Genomic DNA, 22255 nt, shown 5'->3' with positions numbered 1-22255 from the left:
TCTAGAGGTTGATATTCTGTTCCTTCTTCTATTGGGGGAGGTTGTACTCACTTTGGTTTATCACCTTTAAAAAAAAAATAAATAAATAAAAAATAAATAAAACTTACACAGTGATAATTGGCGTGTAATTAGTCCGAAAGTTTTAGGACTGTTAACTGCTGCTCTACAGCAAATTATATCTCACATTTTAAATTATTACTCATAGTGAAATTTGCACAAAGTTTATAGTTGATATTAAAACTTTTAAAATTAAAAAAAAGCATGATAGGACAATTTTACTAATATATTGAAATTATTTACCTTTTATTGATACACATTATTTTTTTAATGAGTAAAATCGAAATAATTATAGTTGATATTTATACAATTTTCAGTAGTGATAATTTATTTTAAATATATATATATCCAAACTGAAATAATTTAGATTGAAGGAAGTGACTTAAATTGTTGCCTTAGCAAAATTCTGGACCACAGTGGGTTGGATGATGAAGCAAAGGGAGCAGGATTTTCAGAAAAAAGTATATAGGATACCTTCTCGTTTATAATATAACAAAAGGAGGGGGCTTTTGCTTTTGTTTTTGTGAATAGTAGAGAGGGTATATTAGATCAGAAATTATGACTTATGATTGAACAAGAACTCTTTGGAAATGAAATATCTGAGAAAATTTTAAGCATCAAAAAGTGACACAGAAAAAGTAGTGAACAAGGCTTGTGCATTTATATATATATATATATATGCTTGAATTCCAAATTTAACATCTTGGAATAAAAACATTCTTTAAAAAAACTTAGTAGAGGATGGGTTGCTAATAGGGCCCCCAAGAGCTTAAGTACATGACTTTTCTGAGAGATTCCTCTGATTGCTTTGCCCTATGCTCAACTTCTTCAATTTTCCTTGTCTCTAAAGAAGAAGAAGAAGAAGAAGAAGAAGACATCCTTCTGGTTTGAGAAAAAGATCCCATGTTGTTCTTGGCACGTTGGTGAAGAGACCTGAAGGTAGAGTTCCATCTGCAAATACCTTGGTCCTTGAGTGCTTCCACTGCACCGACACTAACTGCCACCATCCATGAAGCTTTGCTTGTTGAACCCATGTCTGATATATATAGATTTTTCTTCTTCTTTTGAAAATTTGTGGAGATTGAACTTGCAAAAAGTCCTTTTGAGTAGTAACCAAGAAGTGATTGTTGTGTTGAGCTGAGAATGATGATAATACCGGGGTTGTTAGCATTTATATAGAGTTTTGGTGTTGGTGGTAACAGTGGGAGGATAAGGAGAACCAGGGGAAACATGGAGCAATAGACTGCTGGTTTGGTGCAGGCCTACCAGGTTTTCCGGAAAACCAGAGGGCTGTTTTTGTTTGTTTAGTGAGATGATTTCAGAAAAGAAAAGACGTTTGATTTGGCGTAGAATTGTCAAATTTGGCGCAGAATTTGGTCCAATCCAGCGCCAAATTTTGCGCCAAATTTGCAGAATGCTACAGTAGTACGTAACATGTAACGTACCACTGTAGCAGCGCTATTTCTTTATTTTATTATTTTTTTTTTATTTTTTCTGTTTTCATTTTGATTTTTTTTTTCAGTTTTATTTTTTGTTTTTTTTATTTTTCAGTTTTATTTTTTTGTTTTTTTCATTTATTTATTTATTTATTTTTGATTTTTCAGTTTTAATTTTTTGTTAATTATTTTTTATTTTTTTAGATTATTATTTATCTTTTTTTATCCTTTTTGATTTTTTTGTTTTAATTTTCAGTTTATTTTTTTAATTTTTCAGTTTATTATTTACTTATTTTATTATTTTATTATTTTTTAGTTATAATTTCCAGTTTATTTTTTTTTATCTTTTTTATTTATTTTTTAATTTTTTATAAAATTTATATTTATAATTTATATTTGTAATGTTTGTATTTATATTTGTAGTTTATCAATCAAATTTTATATTTAATAAATATTTATAAAAAATTATAAAAATAAAATTTATATTTTTAAAAAAATATAATATTTAAATTCAATGGTTAAAAGTGAAAAAATTAAAGATGATTAAATTTAATACCAGTATGAATATAAAAGTGTGAAGTAAGAAGAATATTTTTAGAATATTCTATTTTAGAGTTAAAAATAGAGATGATGGTTGAAGAATTTTTTACTGTAGCAACTGTATTTTTGTGTATTGAAGCGCCAAACATAGAGTTTTGGGTTGGAGATGGCCTTATTGAACCAACGTCATGTTTCCACGAAGCGGGTGGTATTGAGTTTTTTAACAAATGTCTGGCTGTAGCTCAATTGCCCGTTGATGACTTCCTTTGTTTTTTTTTTTTCCTTTTTTTTTTCTGTGTAAGGTTGTAATAAAGAAAAATATGGAATAGGCTCACAATTGTAACTCGAGTGTTGTGTAATTGGCTGGTTTGAAATAACAAGATTCTCACTCTTGATAATCTTGCACGAAGAGGTTGTAATAGACTCCCAACTGTAACTCGCGTGTTGTGCCATTCTGATATTGAATCGGTAGATCACTTCTTCCTGCATTGTGCTTTTACTCGTGTACTGTGGAATTATTTTGGTAGACTCTTTAATCTGCCTACACCTTCGAGGACCTTACGTCGAATTTAGTGCTCATGGAGATTGGAACTGTGGCCTACTAAAAGGGTTTTTACTGATTTGATTATTAAAACTTTATTGTGGAATATTTGGTTTGCTCGGAATGATCGCATATTTAATTTCAATTTGCTTGCCTACGCATGCTTTGTTCTCGAAGATTAATCATATACTCCTGTCGTGGTTCGATGTCTTTACAGACGGTGCTAAAGCAAAACTGGAGGAACCTCTTGCTGCTATTCGTCGTAGCCTGGAGTTCCTTGGATCACGTTGGGAGACGACTGGGATGGGCGAGGAGGCACACGATTTATCCATGGGCTAGGTTCCCTATGATGTTGTAGGCTCCGAGGAGGCCTGTTGTTTCTCTATTTTGTTTTTTGGTGTTTTGATCTTGTTGTATCACTTTTTGTGGTGTTTTTTGTACCTTGTCTCTTTATCTTAATCTGAAGTAGTTTATCCACCTTTTAAAAAAAAAAAAATTTAATAGATTTTTTCATGCATTACTGTCAATATAGATAATAAATATTTTTTATTATAAAATAATAATAAAAAATTTTTATGAGGTGTTAGAGGTAATTATCTAATTGAGAATTGGGCAATTTTTAAAGACGATAATAAGAGGAAATGTCATAATTTTTTAATAGATATTTTTTTATGCATAACTATGTAAAAAAATATAAATTACAAAAAAATTTATCTTTTAAATAATAAAATTAAAAATTTTAGAAGGTCTTCGTTATAATTATATAATTAAAATTTGGTCAATTTTTTAAAATTTTTTAAATTGATTTTTTTATTCATAACTATATATAAAATAAAATTTTCAAATTTTTTTTTTCTGTTAGATAATAAAATTTTAAAGTTTATAAAGTGTTAATTATATAATTGAGATTCTGGAAATTTTTAAATACTACGAAAAAATATATATTAGATAAGAATGTCAACTTCTTCTTACTGTTATTATTATCAATTTTAAAGGAGAATTCTTTGAAAGTGAAGTATGTGAGAAGAACTTAAATAGCAGAGAGGGAGACAAAGTATTGAACAAGGCTTTTGCATTTATATACGTCTAAACTCTAAATTTTTCTTCTCCGAGTGGAAATTTATACTAATGCAAAAATATTACAGGTTGTCTTGCTAATAAGGCCCCCAAGAGCTTAAATACATGACTTTTCTGAGAGATTCCTCGGATTGCTTCGCCTTCTGGTCAACTTGCTCTGCTTTCATGTTCTCTAAACAAGAAGAGATTGTTGTGTTGAGCTGAGAATGATGAAGAGCACAAAGGGGCACTTGAACATTTATACAGAGTTGTGGGGCACCTGGATTTGGATGGGTGAGTACATCAGTGGGAGGGTGACATAAAACAGGGGGCTATAAACTGCTGGTTTTAGTGAGTTACCACATTGTTTTCAGGAAAACCTGAGGGTCGCTTTCGCTTGGTTTAATCAACCAACATGTTTTCAGATAAAGCCAATAGTGTACCACTTTTGCTGGTTTATTGATCCAGCATCCGGATTTCACAAAGTTGGTGGTATTGGGATGAATGTTTATGACCACTGCCACGTGCCAGCCTTCTCTTGTTCTTTATTGTCACAGTGAACAACAGCACTGTGATAGGTTTTTAAGTTTAAGACAGTTTAATAACTTCAGAAACTCAAAAATTCAGAATTAGTTTTTTTAATTTTTTTATAATTAGTAAGTAAAGATATAGGACTCTTGCAGTGTCTCTTCAAATAAATACAGCAGTGGATAGACCATGCTTAATTTTAGAGCAAAGTAAATTGAGATAAATCTAAGACCACAAGGGAAAGTAAGTTTGAACAAATCTAGGCCGGGGTATGGTCGGACGATGAAGTCAAAGAATGACCTTTTGAATGTAATTTGGATATCTTCTCATTTATAATGACATAACAAAAGAAAGGCCAGCAAATTTGAATTAAGCTCTTCTCTTGTTTCGGATTCTAGCTTGATTTAGAAAACTATCAGCAGATTGTGATGAACCAAAGAATAATAATACTCTGTTGTGTGTGCACTCACTCGGGCGCAAGGAGATCTAATTAAGACAGTGATATTCATTTTCAAAAAAAAGGTTCCAAGCAAAAGAGAAGAGAAGAAAATGCCTTGTGAACCAGAATTGCACTTTTGCATTACATTATATTGAATTTATACAAAACCTCAAGGGAAACAGAAATCCCCCAAAAAAATTAAAAAGAAAAAAGCAGTAGCTAAGTAGAGCCAAAGGGCTAATTGGGTCCCCAGCAGGTCAAGTACATGACTTTCTTCAATGTCTCCTCAGTTTTCTTCATCTTCTCATCAACCTCAGCCTTTGTCATCACATCCACAGAGGAACTAATCCTCCTGGCCTGAGACAAATACCCCAAGTTGTTCTTAGCATGCTGGTGCAGAGATCTCAAGGCATAGTTCCATCTGCAGAGGCCTACTTGATCTTTCAGAGCTTCAACTGCTCCCACACTCATGGCCACCATCCATGAAGCCTTCCCAACGGAACCCATATCCCAAAGAAAGAGGTGCTTGAAAGTTGAAAATGCTGTGTTGCTGTGATTTATGTTTGCAAGACAAGTGATGAGAAATGGGGACGTATATGAAATATATATATATAGGTGACAATGAATGAGTTACTGCTGCTGGTTCAGTGGTTTGGAAGAGAAACCGGGAGCTGGAAAGCATATTGTGGCATAGAGATGTCATGTCCCACACGCCCACCCCCAGAAACCAGGGGCAGTTTCAGTCTTCCACAAGGCTTGTTTTACATGCACGAGACTCACACTGGCACGGAAGACTTGTTAATTATGGACGTTTATAAGTCAATTAGGATAAATGCTCTAGTCTTTAAAGTTGATATATTCCAAATAAAGTTTAATGAATGATAGTTATATTATTATTATTATTATTAAGTAGTAAGGCACGCGCTGCTTGTTTTTTATGTCAGGATTCCAGCACACGGGCACCAACTGCAACCTCATAGCTGCATTGCAACGCGCGGGCTGAAGTCCGCCCTGTCTTCCCTTCTCTTCCTTTCTGTAAAGTTGCCACCTTTTTCTTTGATTCCTCTCTCTCTCTCTCTCTCTCTCTCTCTCTCTCCGCGGACGCTGAGTGTCCAACTGTGCAACGGTGATGGAGTGAGACTGATGGCAATCCGGAGTCAGTCCGAAGGGAAGGTCTGGGGATTGTGCAGGATGCCATTCTGGCAGAGCTCCGGCGCGGGAGCCGCAGGAGGGGTTCGTCCTCGAACAACTCGTCGGTGTCGCTGACTCACCACCAGCATCCGACGAGTCATGGCTCGGGCAGGGGGAGTCTGGGGAATGGGTTAGTCATGCAGCAGAAGGGATCTGGTAGCAGCTCGGTGTCATCTGTGGCGAGGTCGCTACTGCCCACCAGACGCCGGCTCCGGCTGGATCCCGCCACCAAGCTCTACTTTCCATGTGAGCATTTCCTTTCTTTTTGTTTTTTTCCCCTTTTTTTATTCGGGATCTGAGTTGCAAAAATTAGGCCTTTTGCTATGTTTTTGAGGAATGCGTGTTCTTCTTTTTGATGAAAAAAAGTTTTTCATCTTTTTAAGCTAATTCTTTGTGGATTTGAATCTAAGATTAGATTTACCTGGATGTTTTAATTGCATTGTTGTGTTGCTTTTACTTCGAGTGGAACGTGGATCTCTGTCTTGATCTCTTTCCCTCTTTGTTTGATTAGTTTTATAACTCCGTAGAGAAGAACAGATAACATTTCGTGGTAGTTTGTGCTTACATTGTTCTTATTATTATGGTTCATGTTGAAATCTTTGATCCTTCCTCTTGCTATCAGATTGGTATTTATGATCAGTTAGCATTAGACATTTTAATTGCTGCTTTTTTTTAATACATCTAAATCACATTTGCACCATGGAAGATCAAACAGAGAATTTATGTATACTCATCCCTACGTGTATCATTATGCCTTAGCTTCAAGCTTGTTGGTTTTGGTTAAGTGTGAGGTGAATGGATACTCAATGCCTGGAAGGATAAGAGCCCCTCAGGCTGCAAACTATTGGTTTTTGAATAAACAGACAACACCCATTGTTTCCCAGAGTATATATATATATATATATATATTTTAATAAAGAGGCGTTGCAAGGTTAACCCATAAAGTAATTGATTTTTTGGTTCTTGATCACCCTTAATGTCATTCAATGGTGGCGTGGCGGTGCTACATTCAGTATTTCTTTCAAAATTGTATGGCTATCGTACAATTCAGTATTCAAAATTTTAGTAGCTCAACATCTATTCAATATTCTAGAAGGACCATAATTTCCCGCTTTCTAATGGGAAGTCCATTGCGGCATTTAAAGGCTGTTATACAGTTTTTGACTTTTTGGGCCATCATTAACCTATCAAAGGACTTGATTTATTGGCAGCTGAAGGATAGAAATTTTATGCAGGTGTTGCCAAATGTTTACCAATTAATGCTAATATGCGGACAGCAATCATGGCAAATATTTTTCTTACTATTTAGTGCATAATATCTACCGAGTTTCTGCATACTTTTCATAGTTTACACACGTAACTTATTATAGATATTTTATAAAAAAAATGTCAATAGTGATATTTTCTCCATAGGAACCGATTTTCTGTCAACTGAGTGAAAAGTGCTTCATGAGGTTCTGATCCTTTGTTGACATACTTGTTTATTTATTTGTTGAAGATGAACCTGGCAAGCAAGTTCAGAGTGCAGTCAGGATAAAGAATACCAGCAAATCTCATGCAGCATTTAAGGTATGGTTCTGCATAGGTTTTGTGTGACTTATGAACTCACTAATACACATGAACAACTGCGCTCAGATAGGCGATTCATTGTTGACTCTGTACCTAGACTCTGCTAGTAATAGCAATCTTTCTAATTGGAACTGTAATGCATGTTTTCTGTAATTCACACTTCATGTTCACAGCTTTCAATTTCTAAACTTTTGCCTATGAGGGATAATTTTTATGCCTTTTCTTGCGGAAATGAATCTGATCAATTTGTATTGATTATTACAGTTTCAAACAACTGCACCCAAAAGTTGTTTCATGCGTCCCCCTGGGGCTGTACTCTCTCCAGGCGAGAGTATTATAGCGACTGGTACTATGATTCATTTTTTCTTTCTATTCCTGGCCTTTTGCTTGTTCTCACATGTTTTTACTTCCTTTGAAGTTTTCAAGTTTGTTGAGCATCCAGAGAATGATGAAAAACAAGACCAGAAAAGCAAGGTTAAGTTTAAGATTGTCAGTTTGAAGGTCAATGAACCCATGGAGTATGTCCCAGAACTGGTTGGTCTTTTCCGCCCACCTACTTATCTATAATAATTTTATTTAGATTGGTGATGATTAACATAGCACTTGGTTTGGAATTACTGATTGTACATGGATATTGGATAGCTTTATGAAGTAACACAGAATTAGAATTCTGATTCTCGATATCGGATGAGTCATGTTGCGTGCATGTAGAACTTATGTTCATTGTCCATGAGTAATTTGGGCTTAGTTTGAATTCCCATTCTGAAGAAATTTCTCTTTTGTCAGTTTGATGAGCAGAAAGATCAGGTTGCGGTTGAGCAAATCCTGCGAGTAGTATTCTTAGATGTTAATCGTCCTAGTCCTGTAAGCAACAATTTTAACAACAGTGAATGATTTGTGTGTGTGTGTGTTCCCGTGTGCGCACTGGAATTTTATGCTGAATGTTACCCATGTTGTCACTGAAGCAATTGGAAAAATTGAAGCGGCTACTGGCTGAAGCTGAGGCAGCTCTTGAGTCACGGAAAAAACCTCCTGAAGACACCGGTCCTCGGATTGCTTCTGAAGGACTCGTCATTGATGAATGGGTAATTTCTGTAGAGCCTAACTAGATAGTTTTTTTGAGCTCTACCAAATTTTTCTTATTTTTGATCTCTTATCCCTATGTTCAATCTTTTAGAAAGAACGGAGGGAAAGATACCTGGCTCGACAACAAGTTGAAGGTGTTGTTGATTCAGTGTAGAGGTGCTGCTGCTATGATGAGTTGTTGCTGTAAGCTTCACTTACAGAAAATTTTCCGAGAATACATGGTACACAACCCTTTTTTTCATTTCTATTTCTTTTGGGATGTGTTTAAACTGTTTATCCTGAAATAACAGAGTCTGTAAGTAAATCAATTCAACCTTGTCTGACAATTGAGATTTCTTCAAGGTGTATGTGTGCCAAAATTTGTTGATAATTTTGTTTGATTATTCTTATTGAGAATTATATCAGGTCCTGGACTTGGTTAATCTATTATGGCTGTAGTCAGGGAGGTTTACCATATTTCCTTCAAGGAATTCAAAGCCTTCCATTTATGAATTTTGACAAGCAAACGAATGAATGGGCCCCATGATAAACAAACGTGTAGAGTGAATTAACTTTTACTTCAGTCCATCTCAAAGGGTGCCAATAATCAATGGTCTGATTGGGTGTTGTCATACTCAAAGAAAGGCTTAGTCTTGTTTTCTATTATAAAAAAAGCACCAAGTGGTTCACAAAGTGATGGGGCTGACTATGACTGGTATATGCTTACTTACACTCGGAGGCATTGTATTGGAAGGGGAAAAAATGCAAACAGGTAAAGAAAAAGGAGACAATAAGATCTCAGTAATGGGGAAATCTTTCTTTCGTATCTTTGGATGTGAAATATATATGCTTATTTATTTTTTTGAAAAACCTTTCTTTAAGAAGTTGGCATGGTTAAAATGCCCAAGTAAATGCCCTCATGCCTAATTAAATATCTATTAGTGTCTCTTTACTCCTTGATAAAACTATTGCCTCAATCGTAGTGGGTCACAGGCGGTAATATTAATCTAATATCTGAGCTTGATTGGTTTACTAAGCCTTTATCTAATGTAATAGTGGTTCCTGGACAGGAAGAAGGAAACAAATTTTCTTTCTTACTATTTTCTTGTCTTGTCTTTAATTTAGTCATTTAATAATGTTAAACAACTCATACACATCAACATCTTAAGCATTAAATTGGGCACAGCTTGAAAGTGCCACCCACTGAAAATACTAGTAATTAATTAAGAGGGAGACAATAATTAATTAAATATATGTCAAAAATCACCATCATGAACTGCCCCATGAGCTTTGTTTCTTTTTTCTCAATTGACATTATTGCCATAGGACCCGCTAATTTTTCTAGTTAATAATGACTTTTGATAGTTTAAACGCGTCCAAGTTGTTTATTAAGATATGGGTGTCTAATTAAACGACCCTTTCCAAGCTTTACTTTGTTTACTCTTGTGATAATATTTAAAATTAGAAGGCCACATCATCAGCAGTGATATTATATGGAGATAAAATCTCTTGCCTCTGTTGCCAATCTTTCAGGTTGATGCTCATACTGCTCATCCAGATACTGTATCATAAAAGGTTGGCAAACAAAACGTAATTATAATTATTATATAGCGCACTGGTATGTAATATGTATATGATATATGAATGACAGTAAGAACACCACTTTGCTAACTTATATATATTTAGGTTCCTTTTAGGAAACTTCCTTGCTTTAAAGCAGCAGCAATTTGTATTTGAAAAAGAAAGTTACAGAATAAGAGTTAGAATTTAAGATATGAACGTGACAAATACGGTAACAAGCTAGAAAGAGCAACTGATTAAGGGCGTGTGGGCCAAGGCAGCTAAAGATAACAAGAAAAAAGATGAAGACAAGGAGCAGTGGAAAAGAAAACTACAAAATGAATGTAGACCCACTTGTTATTCCTTGCTTATACTTTTGTTCTCTTTAACTTCATACTGATGAAGAGAAAACCATGGCTAGCTTTAAAAACTAGTTCTTTTGAAAACAGTTGGCTTCTGAGCTTCAAGATGATGATGCACTGGGAAACATTAATTGTCTCAACCACACCAAACATTGTTATATCTTGCAAGTTGCAGCCGTATCTTCTTCAGTTACGGAAGATGAGGCTTGCTAACAAAAAGCATATCAAGTTAATATTCAATAAAAGATGAAGCCTAACTGATGTTGTTTACATATGATGTGTTCATCAAGAGAATAAGGTCTTGCATATTGATGTCATATATTATATTTACAGTGGACTGAATGAAATTCAGTGAAATCCTAGTAAAACAGTAGAGTAACCTGTGCATCTGAGAAACTGAGAGACATAAAATACATAAGTACTTGATTCTCTCTGTAAATATATAATTACGCTTTTTGTTTCTTTAAAAAGTATTTAATACTGATAATTGCAGCCTACTGCCTACCAAACAAGGAGTTCAGGGCCTTCAGGCTAAGTAATAATAATTTTTAAAAAAAAACAAATAGTACAGTGAGAAAAAGTAGACAGGTATTAATTATAGCTTGAAGATGATAAAAGATGGAAAAGGACAGGCCTTTGCACTGTAGATGAAAGGTGAGTCACCCCTCTCGCATCGGATAAGGCTTACACCTGTTACCTTGAAAGTCCCAAACTAATTATTTAAGTGGAAAACAATAAAATAATGAAACATAAAAAATATTTATTTTCTTAATGATAACAAGGTCGAATCACTATTACATGGATTATATATAACTAAAAGACGAAATGATTTATTTAACGAATTAGTATCCATATTACGAAAATTCTTTTTCTTATGAGAAAAAAAAATTAAAAGAAAAAAAAAATGATTAATGCTTCGGGTCACTTGAGGACACAACCTGTAATTGTCCTATTGTTAAATAAAAAACAAAGAAAAGTGAAACCAGAAACTAACACCACTCAATACCAATACCAGAAACCACAAGTTGTTTTATAGAAGAAAACCGCCTCTTGGCTCTCAATAAATAGACCACAAACCCCTCTAAACCTTGAAACAGGTAACATCGAAGAGCGAGCAAATTGCAAGAAAAAAAAAAACCAAAAGAGTTGTTGTGTCTTCTCTAAATCTTGGGTTATCAAGATGAGTTATTGGAACAGGTTTTATATGGCCGCGAGCGTGGCGGCCGTGCAGACGAACGGGGATGGCGGGGCCAAGTTGAGCTCCGGCCTTAGATCACTACAGTTCGGCAAAGGCCGGCTGGCATCTGGAGGGATCTTGCCGTTGGCCGGCTTTGGTGTTAGCCGGGCAGTGAACGGCACCGGGGGAAAAGAGGAGCATGGTAAGCAAGCAGAGGACTCGGTCCGGCAAGCCATGTATATCAGCTGCTGGGGTCCGAGCTAAAACAACAAAACACTCATGGATCAATCATCGATGTGAAAACTTGTTGAGAGATGGATGGAGGGGCTTAAGTGCAAATATTTGAAGGGCTGATCACTGATAAGGGTGTGAAAATGTAAAGCAAGATGTTCGGATTGTAATTAATTAAGTTCTTGTGAAGAGTTGATGATGATGATGATGATGATGAAAAGATGTAACACGAGCCTGACTTTCAGAGATGTTGAAAACCTGATGTGTAATATTTTGATCAACTTAATTGATGGCTCTTTTCTCATACACAAAATTCTCTGTTTATTTAAATTTTGTTTTGAAATCAGAGAAAAGAGTGCTAAAATAGGACTTATAATTAGTAGGAGATGCAACCTAAAAAATATGAGGGTTTTAGGTTATAACTTTGAACCATCAAAATCGATGGCATGGTAGCAAACTTTTGTTTATTGTGATGGAACAAGAGATATTATTGAACTTTTTTTAAGCATATAATCGATGGTTTCCCTACCAAGCTCAGAAGAGAGCTAATTATTGGGTTAAAATATAGTGCGAGCTTATTATTATTGGGTTAAAAATATAGTGCTTTTGGCTGGAACTTTGGGAAGATAGGTTCGAGAAAGAGATCGAGGGAGTTAGAGAGAGCGAGAGCGAGAGCGAGAAAATTCTTGTCCTAACTGGAGTAGTAGTCAAACGGACAGGCATCTAATCTTCACGTGAGCAGACGTGATTCTCTATGTTGGTGTTTATCATTTATCAAGAACTAGCCGCCAAATAAGCATGGAATGGATTGGTCATCACATACGGAGTCCCCACTGCATATGGGCCTGAGCCCAATGAATAAATGAGCCCCCACATCCTTCAATCTTTTGTTTTTTTAAGTTCGTTTACTGAAAGGACCTGATAAGGGGATGACACGCGTGGTACGGTGTTACCTGCATTCATGTAACGTGTCATCACTCACAATTAAAGAACAGGACCAGAGAGCTCTTGGTTCATGCACCAACAAATGTGCAGGCAGGGCGTGCGCTCACGTGACTGTGGGGCAGATCCCCATAACGGCATGATTGCAGTTAGACAGAAGGTGTACCACTGATGCATCAAGCCTCCAACAACCATTCGGTTCAGGAGTTGGATTGCGGACTCTATTGTTAGTCCGGGATTACGAGAGGCATTTGATTGCATTACCTCAACATAAGTAGTTAGACAACAGATCAGATCAGGCCCGAGTTGAAATTAACACAAACAGAATTAAGCCCAACTACCCAAGTGTCGTTGGCTTTCAATTCCCACAAAATACAGAAAATCCACAAAACTCCCTCCACCGTACACATATAAAAAGGTTCTAAAGATCAAATCAATGAAGTAACGAGCTACAAAAATAAACAATGAAAAAATATATAAAATATAAAACAAGAGTAAATAACAAGCTGGAACCAGTAAACTCATCAGACCACAACATCACTATACAGAAGCACTGTATTAATCAACAGCTGCGCGGTTTTCAACCCACCAACCATAAGAATCAGATGGTGTCTGGGATTTGGAAGTGCTGGACGCCAAAGGTCTGCAAAGACCGGTTCTGAACAAAGAGCACAATGCCACAGTTGGCTCTGTTGAAACTCTCCCACAGAGGGAACTGAACACTGCCAGATAGTTTCTTCTTTGCTGAGACATCCTTAACAGAGAGCAGTTTCTCAGAGCGCCTAACAACGTGGTCATTGTTCAGCGCACGACCTTTGTTCTCACCTCGTTCACAGTTTGTCACCAATCCACTCTCGTACAGCACCACCATCACATCCGCCCCATTGCTGTCCACCTTTGAACCCAATGTGCCTGAGAAGGACACCTGCAACATATCCGGTGATGACTTATGGAAAGTTGCCTGCAGGCCAGATTAATAAAATTTGTTAGGAAGTATGTTCTGAGCCTAAGATTATAACCAAATCATGCTTCTGTAGACACTCAACATAAGATTCCCACTTAACATCTAGAAGGAAAGCAAACAACCGGCGGTAAATTCTTGTGCAGTACCAATATCTGTCTTACTTATTGCTAAGAGTGGAAAGGACAAAGAAAGATTGGCTAAGTTATTTGACAGCCCTAGATAAGTTACTTCTCAGTATGTGTGTAAACCTGTTTTAATTGTCACTCAAGTCGGTTACCCAATAATTAGACATAAAAAAATCTCCCTCTTTGTTATATCCTTTCCAAACTCTACTAATAACAGCATATTTCACTTAGCATAGCATTCACTCTCAATTAAGTCATGCTTACATAATAAACAGGGAAGCATGTTCCTGATGGGTCACTTATCTCCCAAGCAGGACCTTCTCAAAGTAAAACACTGCTGGTAGAGGAAAAAAACTTAGACACGCAATTACTAAGAACAAGGCAAACTTTTCAAGTAACTGAATCCATAATAATATATACCCTAACAGGTTCAAAACACAGAAGTTATAATTATACATCTTTAAAAAAAACCAACAGGGGCATAGTAGGTTATCTCAAAGAAAAATTCCTCTGATTTCTATACAATGGAAAGAAAAAGAAAGTGGCAATGCCTTCTCATACCAAGAAAACATATGTTACAAAAACAATTACTAGAGTTTGTCATGTAAGAAAACAGTGTCAACCTGTTCATGTGAGCTGAAATCTGCACAAGACCTTCAAAACATTTGCACGCATTTGTCTATTAAGTATTAACATATTAACAGGGTGTTTACTCAGAGGCATTCTGAAATCTCAGCTATTCAACCAGATATGGTATTCAAGCATTCATCCTACATTAGCCAAACACACTAGATTTTGTTTGAGCTTCAAATATTTCAAAATCCACCAACAAATCACAACCAAATTAAAAATGGTCTCTCTCAAAATATATGAACTGTATCTTAGCTTAGTTGTAATAACAATCATAGCTTAAATCTTCAACCATTTCAGTAATGGCTATCTTCAACGTAACGGTTATTATAAAAGTTTAAGTACTATCACGATCACAAAATTGTTCTTTTAAAAAGATGTATTTTTACAAAGGGAAACTGGACAATTAGGTAAAGTAACCCATGCTATACCCCAATTATATGCATGCAAGAAATTTGTTGCCAGAATGGTTCCATAAATTATCTGGCAAACAGGACTATGAATAGTAAGCTACTTGTGGCAAAATGAAACCTTCAGCTTATCATACACATTTATAGCGATCAATAGGTGCCATACGGAGAAAAAGTTCGCGTCCGAATAACTAATACTGTAATACCATATGCCATGAATGAATCATTTTAACAAAGTTATTTCACAGATCAAGACTATAGTAAATTAGTAATCATAAAAAAAAAGGAGACATGGTTCTTCTAATAGCAAATATGGATAAATTTAACTAAATTTTAGGCGCAGCATGAATGACATTTCAGCAAGTGTAGTAACCATTACAAAACCGTAAGAGCGGATTTTAAATAACAACCAACAATAAAATGCTTAAATTGAATTTTAATTAACTAAGATCCAACTTCTTCTCCCGAGAAACGACAGAGTTAATGAAGTAAGCTGACAAATGTGATCATTGAGCAAATAAAAAGTTTTGATAGCAATTAATGGATAGAAAAGAGAAGCCGGCCGGAAGCAAACAGAACACACACACACACATAAGCCTCATTTTTAAGAGGATATTGGAAATAGGAAGCAGAAAGTCTACCTTCATAGCGGGCGAGGGGAACCTTGGCGCAGCACGGGCGGCATCAGCAATGGAGTTCTCATCGGTACCCAAGCACTGAGTCTGGCCCTGAATCACCACCTGCGGCGTGTACAGAGTATCGAGCTGCAACGACTCGACGAAGGCTTTCTGCCTCACCGTCCAAACGCTCGATCCGAACGGATCCTTCCAACCTCGGTAATCCCAATAATCCACATGCCACGCCAGGACGACCACGGGGACGTCGTCGAGGCCTAGATCCCCACGGCCCACGCGACTAGCGATGGCCTCAGCGTCGGTCGAGGTGCCGCAGCCCTGGGAGGAGAAGAGCTCCATCAGCACCGCACCTCCCCGACGCTGCTCCTCGACAGCCTGGTCCGCCGTGTCATGTAAGTCGGGGGAGGAAGCGGGTTTGTCGGTGGTGGTGGACGAAGAGGACGCCCCACGCCCGAAGCAGGCGAAGAGACGGGGCGCCATCGCCGGAGCTCGAGGCCAATTGAAACACGAGGGTTCCGTTTAGGGTTTGAGTGTTGGAAGAGAGGAAATGCGATTCGCAGCTGTTTGGTTATCTTTTTCATGGCGGGGATTTGAGATGGTTACCCTCGGAAGCAGTTCAACTTTTTGATGACTGCTTACGTGGTGAGATCTTAATGGTTAATGTTCTGTGAAGATACCCAGTCAGAACTTGCCACGTAGTGAATGTAGGTTAGCGATTGGCGTACGGAACGACAAAGAAGTGGGCGGTCGGTGGAAGGGAGAGGAACGTGGCGACGGCATCGGAACACCAGCTGGACATGCGAGCCTAATTTTTGTCTTTTTCCATCATGTGAGTTTCATTAATGCAAGAGTGGTTGTAGAGTGAGGGTGCAATATTGGCCGTTAGATTCGTTGCAAGAACTTGAACGCGAGCATCTAAGGATGGATCTATGATATTGTTAATCCCGAAGGAAAAAGAAGCGGCAGACGAAATGTCGGCAAGCATGGTGTGGCAGGTCACCAAATCACCGCCTTTTACTCTAACAGGGATTGTGATGGAATACCTTTTTCTTTGTTAAAAAAATAATGATTATATATAACAAAAGAGTTGAAGTGTCCGCAGACATTAAAGAATTGATTTATTTTGATAAATATGAACAATTATAAGATCAAAATCCTCAAGGCCAGACTCTCTTACAGTAGGCGGCTGTTCGAGAAAAAAATTTATACAAAATGTATAAGTCATGTTCAAGATGTGAATACACATAAAAAAATTTATATTTTTTTAAATATGAATGGTCACAAAAAGATTTGATGTTTATAGATCAAACATATTATTTTTTTAATGTTTTTTTTTTAAAAAAAAATTATTTTGTTAAACTTATTGAAATTCAAGTTATTCAACAACAAAATATTCAAAATAGTTAAGTGTATATAAGTTTTGGAGAGACACTTGCTTACTGATCTACTGAATAAGGAGGAACAGATGAGTGTACGAGTCTATCCAATATCCAGAGTCTTCGACTTGTGAGGTTAATAACTTCCTCTAACTTTCCATGTCATAAGACTTATCCAATGTTTATCCAGATAAAAAGAACGCAGTTAGGAACACAAGAGAAGCAAACCATTTATTTTTTGGTTGAGGCTTGCTTGCAACTTTATTATTCTTTTTCATTGCAAGCGCGTGAAGGACAACTCACTCTCATTTCACATAATCTTTCCATGAACCTCATCATTCTTATCACCAAGCCATTTAACACTCAGGTCCAACATGTGACGTTTGGGCCCCTGAATCCACTAATTTTGGCCACCCTAATCCATAAAGCCCACAACAATTTCCCTGTGTTCATGAAAAGGGGCCTAAACTCACATGCAGTGTAATGCCCTGCAACATGGGAAATCACAGAGAGATCTCTTGAAAGCTACTTGGAAAGATCACCAATGAATATGATCCATAACATTTTGATGAGATCACTATCCTCCATTTATTGCAACTTTTAATTGAAATTTATGAGCATTAAACTACAAAAGAAAGAAAAAAAAGTAAAAAACAAGGGATGACTGTTCTTTTCTGCCGGTGATGGTGACATATACCAAGAAAAACTCAATCTATCATAGAAAAGGGCTGGTGAAGTGAGCTGGTGAAATTCACATTTGGCTATATCTCATAAAACGTAGAAACAATCAAACAAAGCAAACCAGAGAATTAAAAGATGGAGATGTTTATTTTTTATTTAACCTGGAGAAACCAGTGATATCAGTTTTATTTGGATTAGTTTAAAGAAGCAGCTTTTCATGCTGAAATCTAAAAAGCTTCCTTCAATCCTATTGAGCAAAAACTAATGATTCACACTTTTTTTTAAAAAAAAAAAAATAATGATTTCCCAAGATGGATTGATTGTACTTTTGATAAACGGAATAAGCGGAAGGCATCTTAAAAAAGGGAGAAAAAGAGTTCTCCATAACAGAACAAATGCCAAAAAAAAGTACTTCCAAGAGACGTACTCATTTGAGAAGCAGGTTGTTGAGGACTTCTCAAACAGAGCCTATGAGAAGCATGTCCCCTGAGTGCTCTGTCTGTGAACAAAAAGATGGTGAAGAATCACATTCCACTCCCACTCAAAACAGCACCATAACCATAACCATCACAGAGAGTCCTAAGTGCACTAAATTCAACATATATAAATTTCAACTTTTTTTATAATTCATTGAAACCTCAAACTATGAAGAAAAAAACACAAGAACAAGTTCATATATGTATACATATTTTTTTATAAAAACAGATAAGTGAAAAGTTCCTTAAACATAGTACAGCATAATCATCCAACAATATGCACTAAAGCTATTTTTATCTAAGAACATGGGACTTTCAGTTTACTCTCAAAGAAGATCATACAGAAACAGATTTTCCATTGCCCATCTCAAGGCTGCCGACATGAACATCACTATCTGCGATGAACTTGCTCCAAAACCAATGGTTCTTCCACACAAGAATCATCTCCTCAATTGGTACATTCTTGGTTTCCGGTAAGAGATAGGCAATGAAGATGGTCATAATCACCACCCATCCAGAAAAGAAATAGAAGAGACCAAACTTCATGTGACATAGCATGGTAAGAAAAAGTTGCGCAATGAGGAAGGTAAAAAGCATATTCACGGAGACATTGATACTTTGTCCAGCGGATCGGATCTCCAAAGGCAATATTTCACTAGGGACGAGCCACCCGAGAGGCCCCCAGGACCATGCAAAACCCGCAACATAGAGACATATGAACAACACCACAAAGCCTGCGTACGCTTTGGGGAGATGTCCTTCTCCACTTGTTCCAAATTTGGCGGCAATCAACGTTCCAACTACAATCTACAATGCAAGAAATAGATATCTCATGTATGAATTCCATATATGGAAGGAAACTAAAGGGTTACATGAAAGAATTCCATGTATGACATACCTGGCAGATGATCATTTGAACTCCACCAAATAAGAAGAGAAGCCTCCTACCATACTTGTCAACAGTGAAGATGGAAACAAGGGTGGCAAAGACATTGACAAGACCAGTAATAACTGCAGACATAAGAGAAGCATCGGCACCAAAGCCAAAGGTTTTGAAGAGCACAGGTGCGTAAAACGTGATGACATTAATGCCCGTAAATTGTTGGAAAAAGGGAATGAAGATGACCATGGTGAGTTGGGCCCTATACTTCCTTTGGAGTATATTCCTCCATGGGTGTTTGACAGCCTTGGACTCTTCACTAGCCACCACAAGGTCATTGTACTCTAAGGTGATATCATCAGTGCCGCGAATCCGACGAAGCATGTTCCTAGCTTTCTCATCATAACCACGTTCAATGAGAGAGTTGGGAGTATCAGGAAGGAACAAAGAACCCTAAAAGTAATAATGGCTGCAGGGACAGCTGCGAGAGCAAGACTGATTCTCCAACCCCATCCTCCTTTGATTTTTGCAGTGCCATAATTGATGAGGTTGGCAACAAGGATGCCGATAGTGATCATTAGTTGGAAACCCATGTTAAGCATACCACGCAGACGCGCCGGAGCCATCTCAGATAGATAAACTGGAACAGACTGTCATCATTTTGCAACTTTCTCATTGGTTAATTCACTCTTTACTAATAATGCAAGTGCAAGCAAATAACTATATTACAACATATTATGTAAATGAGTATAGAAATATCACATTGGAATCTAAACAATAGTAGGCTATTGCAATTTTTTAAAAAAATAAATATAAATAAATCACAATACACTTGGCGTCTCTCATGAAATAGAGCACATTCTTATTTAATTGACAAATCGGAAATATCGAACAAAGCATTAAAACAGAGTACGGGACAATGATGAACCAAAAGTGTCAAACAGTAAATCAACTCAACAAGTAGTCCAATAACATTGGAATTATATATAAAAAAAAAAAAAAATAGTACTATAACAATTAGAAAAGGAGTGTGTGAGAATAACAATGAACCGGCCCACCAAAGCAGCAAAGTGGGAACCACAAAGCGACAAAAGAAAGTGGCTAATTTCTTCAAAGCTTTTGTATGGGATCGTTCCAATTGCCTTGGTGGGAATACACAGACTAAATAATACACATTCATTGATGAAAAAGAGATTAAAAAAGACATTTTAAAGTCAAATAAAACCACCAATCAATTGAATAAAAATATAACAAAACAGCCAAATATATGAACATAAGCATGTGACTATCATGGGTTTCATAGAATACTAATATATTATTATTCAACATGATCCCTTTCTTTATCTTTCTCACTACGATTCCAAAAGCAATTGGCTGTAAAAAGTAAACGGTTTGGTGGACTTAAAAACAAAACCGTACGTCACGTGGGAACAAGAAGTAGAAAAAGAATAGTAGGATTTATTCATGAATAGCAAAAGGAGCAACTGGAGAGGGTCAGACAGAGGGCTCACTTCTCATATAAATCATAGTAGAATGCCTGTTATTATTTCACATTAATTTAACTTATGATGTAATTAAATCAGCTTAACACATCAAATTAAAAAAAGAAATAAAATAAAGGCATGAAGGTGTTTCTTTTAGGATATCTAAATTTTATCAACACTGAGAACCATTAAAAATTATGATACTTCACATCATCAGTAGTTCTGAAGAAGAGTTAATAGAGTGAACAGACAAAAAGAGAACGGCACAAAAAGTTTTGAAAAAGGTAGACAGGGGAGATTGATGCCTTTCCCTGTATATAAAAAAAAATCCAACAAATAAAACAGAAACCTAATCGTAGTATATAAGAAAGACCCATGTTTGTTAAAAGCTTAAAATAAAGATCTAGAAAACAGAAACATTGAACGTTTCACCTTCCAATTAGAAATTATATTTTATAGAAATATTATTCTCAGATAAACAACAACTGCAAAAACATCATCTCCAAGCTCATGACAAAAAAATCAAACACAATGAAGAAAGGTTTTTTTCTTTTTACTATTATATAATATATATATATATATATTTAAAAAACACACACAAGGACAAAGAGATCAAACAAGAAAAGATAAAAGGAAATTAAAAAAAGGAAAAGAAGATGATCACCCTGATTGGCAAAAGCCAACACCGATTCCGAGTAAGATACGGCCGATGATGAGCATGGCGACATCCTTGGCTGCGCCATTAATGGCAGCACCAACCAAGAAGATGATGCCACCCCCAAACATAGACCACTTCCCTGCCAAACACCCTAGTGACGGTACTGGCGAAGAAGGAAGCGATCAACGCGGCCAGATAGAGTGAAGATGTGAAAGTGGTAAGCAACTGAGAATCAAACTTGCAGTACTGGTTGGTGGTCTGGTTCGCCAGCTGCTTACGGTAAACTGAAGGGAAAAATTTCCTCAGAAACGAATTCATGGACGTCACACCACCTACAACAAACAAAACAACTCAAAATCACATACCCCATGCATGAAAAAAGACCCAAAAATTCATAAGAAAAAGATTGGATTTTGATGAGGGCCAGTGTACCGGAGATCCCTAAGTCGTAGCCGAAGATGAGGCCTCCGGTGGCGGCTACAAGGCATGTCAAGAAGACGAAAAGAGTCATCTTTCCGGGGTAGTCCTTCCCTCCGGCAGTGTTGACGATTGCTCCTCCTGCCATTGATGAAAATCAAGATCGAGAGTTCCAAATCCCAATATAGAAGAGAAAATGGAGAACGAGAGAATGATATAGTAACAGAGGCAGAGGAGGGTGTCTCTATATATATATATATATATACTATAGAACGGAGGAGTTGGAGGAGGGTGAAAACTTTAGGCTGATGTGGAGGATATATCCAAACAAGGATATATTTCTAATTACGTTAAGTTTTTGTAAATATATTTGGAGTATTTTGCAATTAATAATATTTTTGTCCAATAAACTAAATGTTTGGTTATTCGTAAAATAAGATGGTATCTTACCCTTGTTTCGGTTTGATAAATAGCTTCATTTTTTTATGTGTGAATCTTGATTTGTTTGTTCTATAATAAATTAATGATTTATTCAATTATTTTTTAAAATAAATTATATTTTTATTTTGAGAATAAGTTTAATACTTATATTGTAATTAATGTTATTGGTCTTTGCCAAAATGGAATCCATATAACTTTAGGTAGGTATACACCTACTTTTTAAAGTGAAAATCGGACTCTTTGGCATACTTTTTAGATAATGGTTTTGTGGTTAATAAGAGTGTGATTTTAATATAAGTAATTCAGTATTAAAAAAATAGAAGGTGTTGATTATTCCTTTAGGGTATGAACAACTTGACCCAATTGTAGCGCAATATTATGATG

At 36.3% G+C, this 22255-nt stretch overlaps 4 protein-coding genes and 1 pseudogene across 4 annotated transcripts; 1 reads left to right on the top strand and 4 right to left on the bottom strand.

Moving 5' to 3' along the window:
* Nucleotides 1–744: 744 nt before the first annotated feature.
* LOC120278054 lies at nt 745–1300 on the bottom strand. Its single transcript, XM_039284952.1, has one exon. The coding sequence runs from the start codon at nt 1287–1289 to the stop codon at nt 807–809; it is 483 nt and encodes a 160-aa protein (XP_039140886.1). The 5' UTR covers nt 1290–1300; the 3' UTR covers nt 745–806.
* Nucleotides 1301–4694: 3394 nt separating this feature from the next.
* LOC120277879 lies at nt 4695–5293 on the bottom strand. Its single transcript, XM_039284726.1, has one exon. It carries the CDS (start codon nt 5102–5104, stop codon nt 4835–4837), a length of 270 nt encoding a protein of 89 aa, XP_039140660.1. The 5' UTR covers nt 5105–5293; the 3' UTR covers nt 4695–4834.
* Nucleotides 5294–5541: 248 nt separating this feature from the next.
* LOC120277878 (vesicle-associated protein 4-1-like) lies at nt 5542–8813 on the top strand. Its single transcript, XM_039284725.1, has 7 exons — nt 5542–6034; nt 7287–7357; nt 7622–7703; nt 7776–7891; nt 8144–8221; nt 8323–8442; nt 8535–8813. Exons 1-7 carry the CDS (start codon nt 5926–5928, stop codon nt 8595–8597), a joined length of 639 nt encoding a protein of 212 aa, XP_039140659.1. The 5' UTR covers nt 5542–5925; the 3' UTR covers nt 8598–8813.
* Nucleotides 8814–13000: 4187 nt separating this feature from the next.
* On the bottom strand, nt 13001–15973 carry LOC120276786. Its single transcript, XM_039283484.1, has 2 exons — nt 15465–15973; nt 13001–13655 (listed from the first exon to the last, which is right to left on the bottom strand). Exons 1-2 carry the CDS (start codon nt 15936–15938, stop codon nt 13296–13298), a joined length of 834 nt encoding a protein of 277 aa, XP_039139418.1. The 5' UTR covers nt 15939–15973; the 3' UTR covers nt 13001–13295.
* Nucleotides 15974–18220: 2247 nt separating this feature from the next.
* LOC120278175 lies at nt 18221–21666 on the bottom strand (annotated as a pseudogene).
* Nucleotides 21667–22255: the final 589 nt, after the last annotated feature.

This window comes from Dioscorea cayenensis, chromosome 15, assembly GCF_009730915.1.
Source record: "Dioscorea cayenensis subsp. rotundata cultivar TDr96_F1 chromosome 15, TDr96_F1_v2_PseudoChromosome.rev07_lg8_w22 25.fasta, whole genome shotgun sequence".
Taxonomy (NCBI): Eukaryota; Viridiplantae; Streptophyta; class Magnoliopsida; order Dioscoreales; family Dioscoreaceae; genus Dioscorea; species Dioscorea cayenensis.
This window is presented reverse-complemented; position numbering and strand designations above follow the sequence as displayed.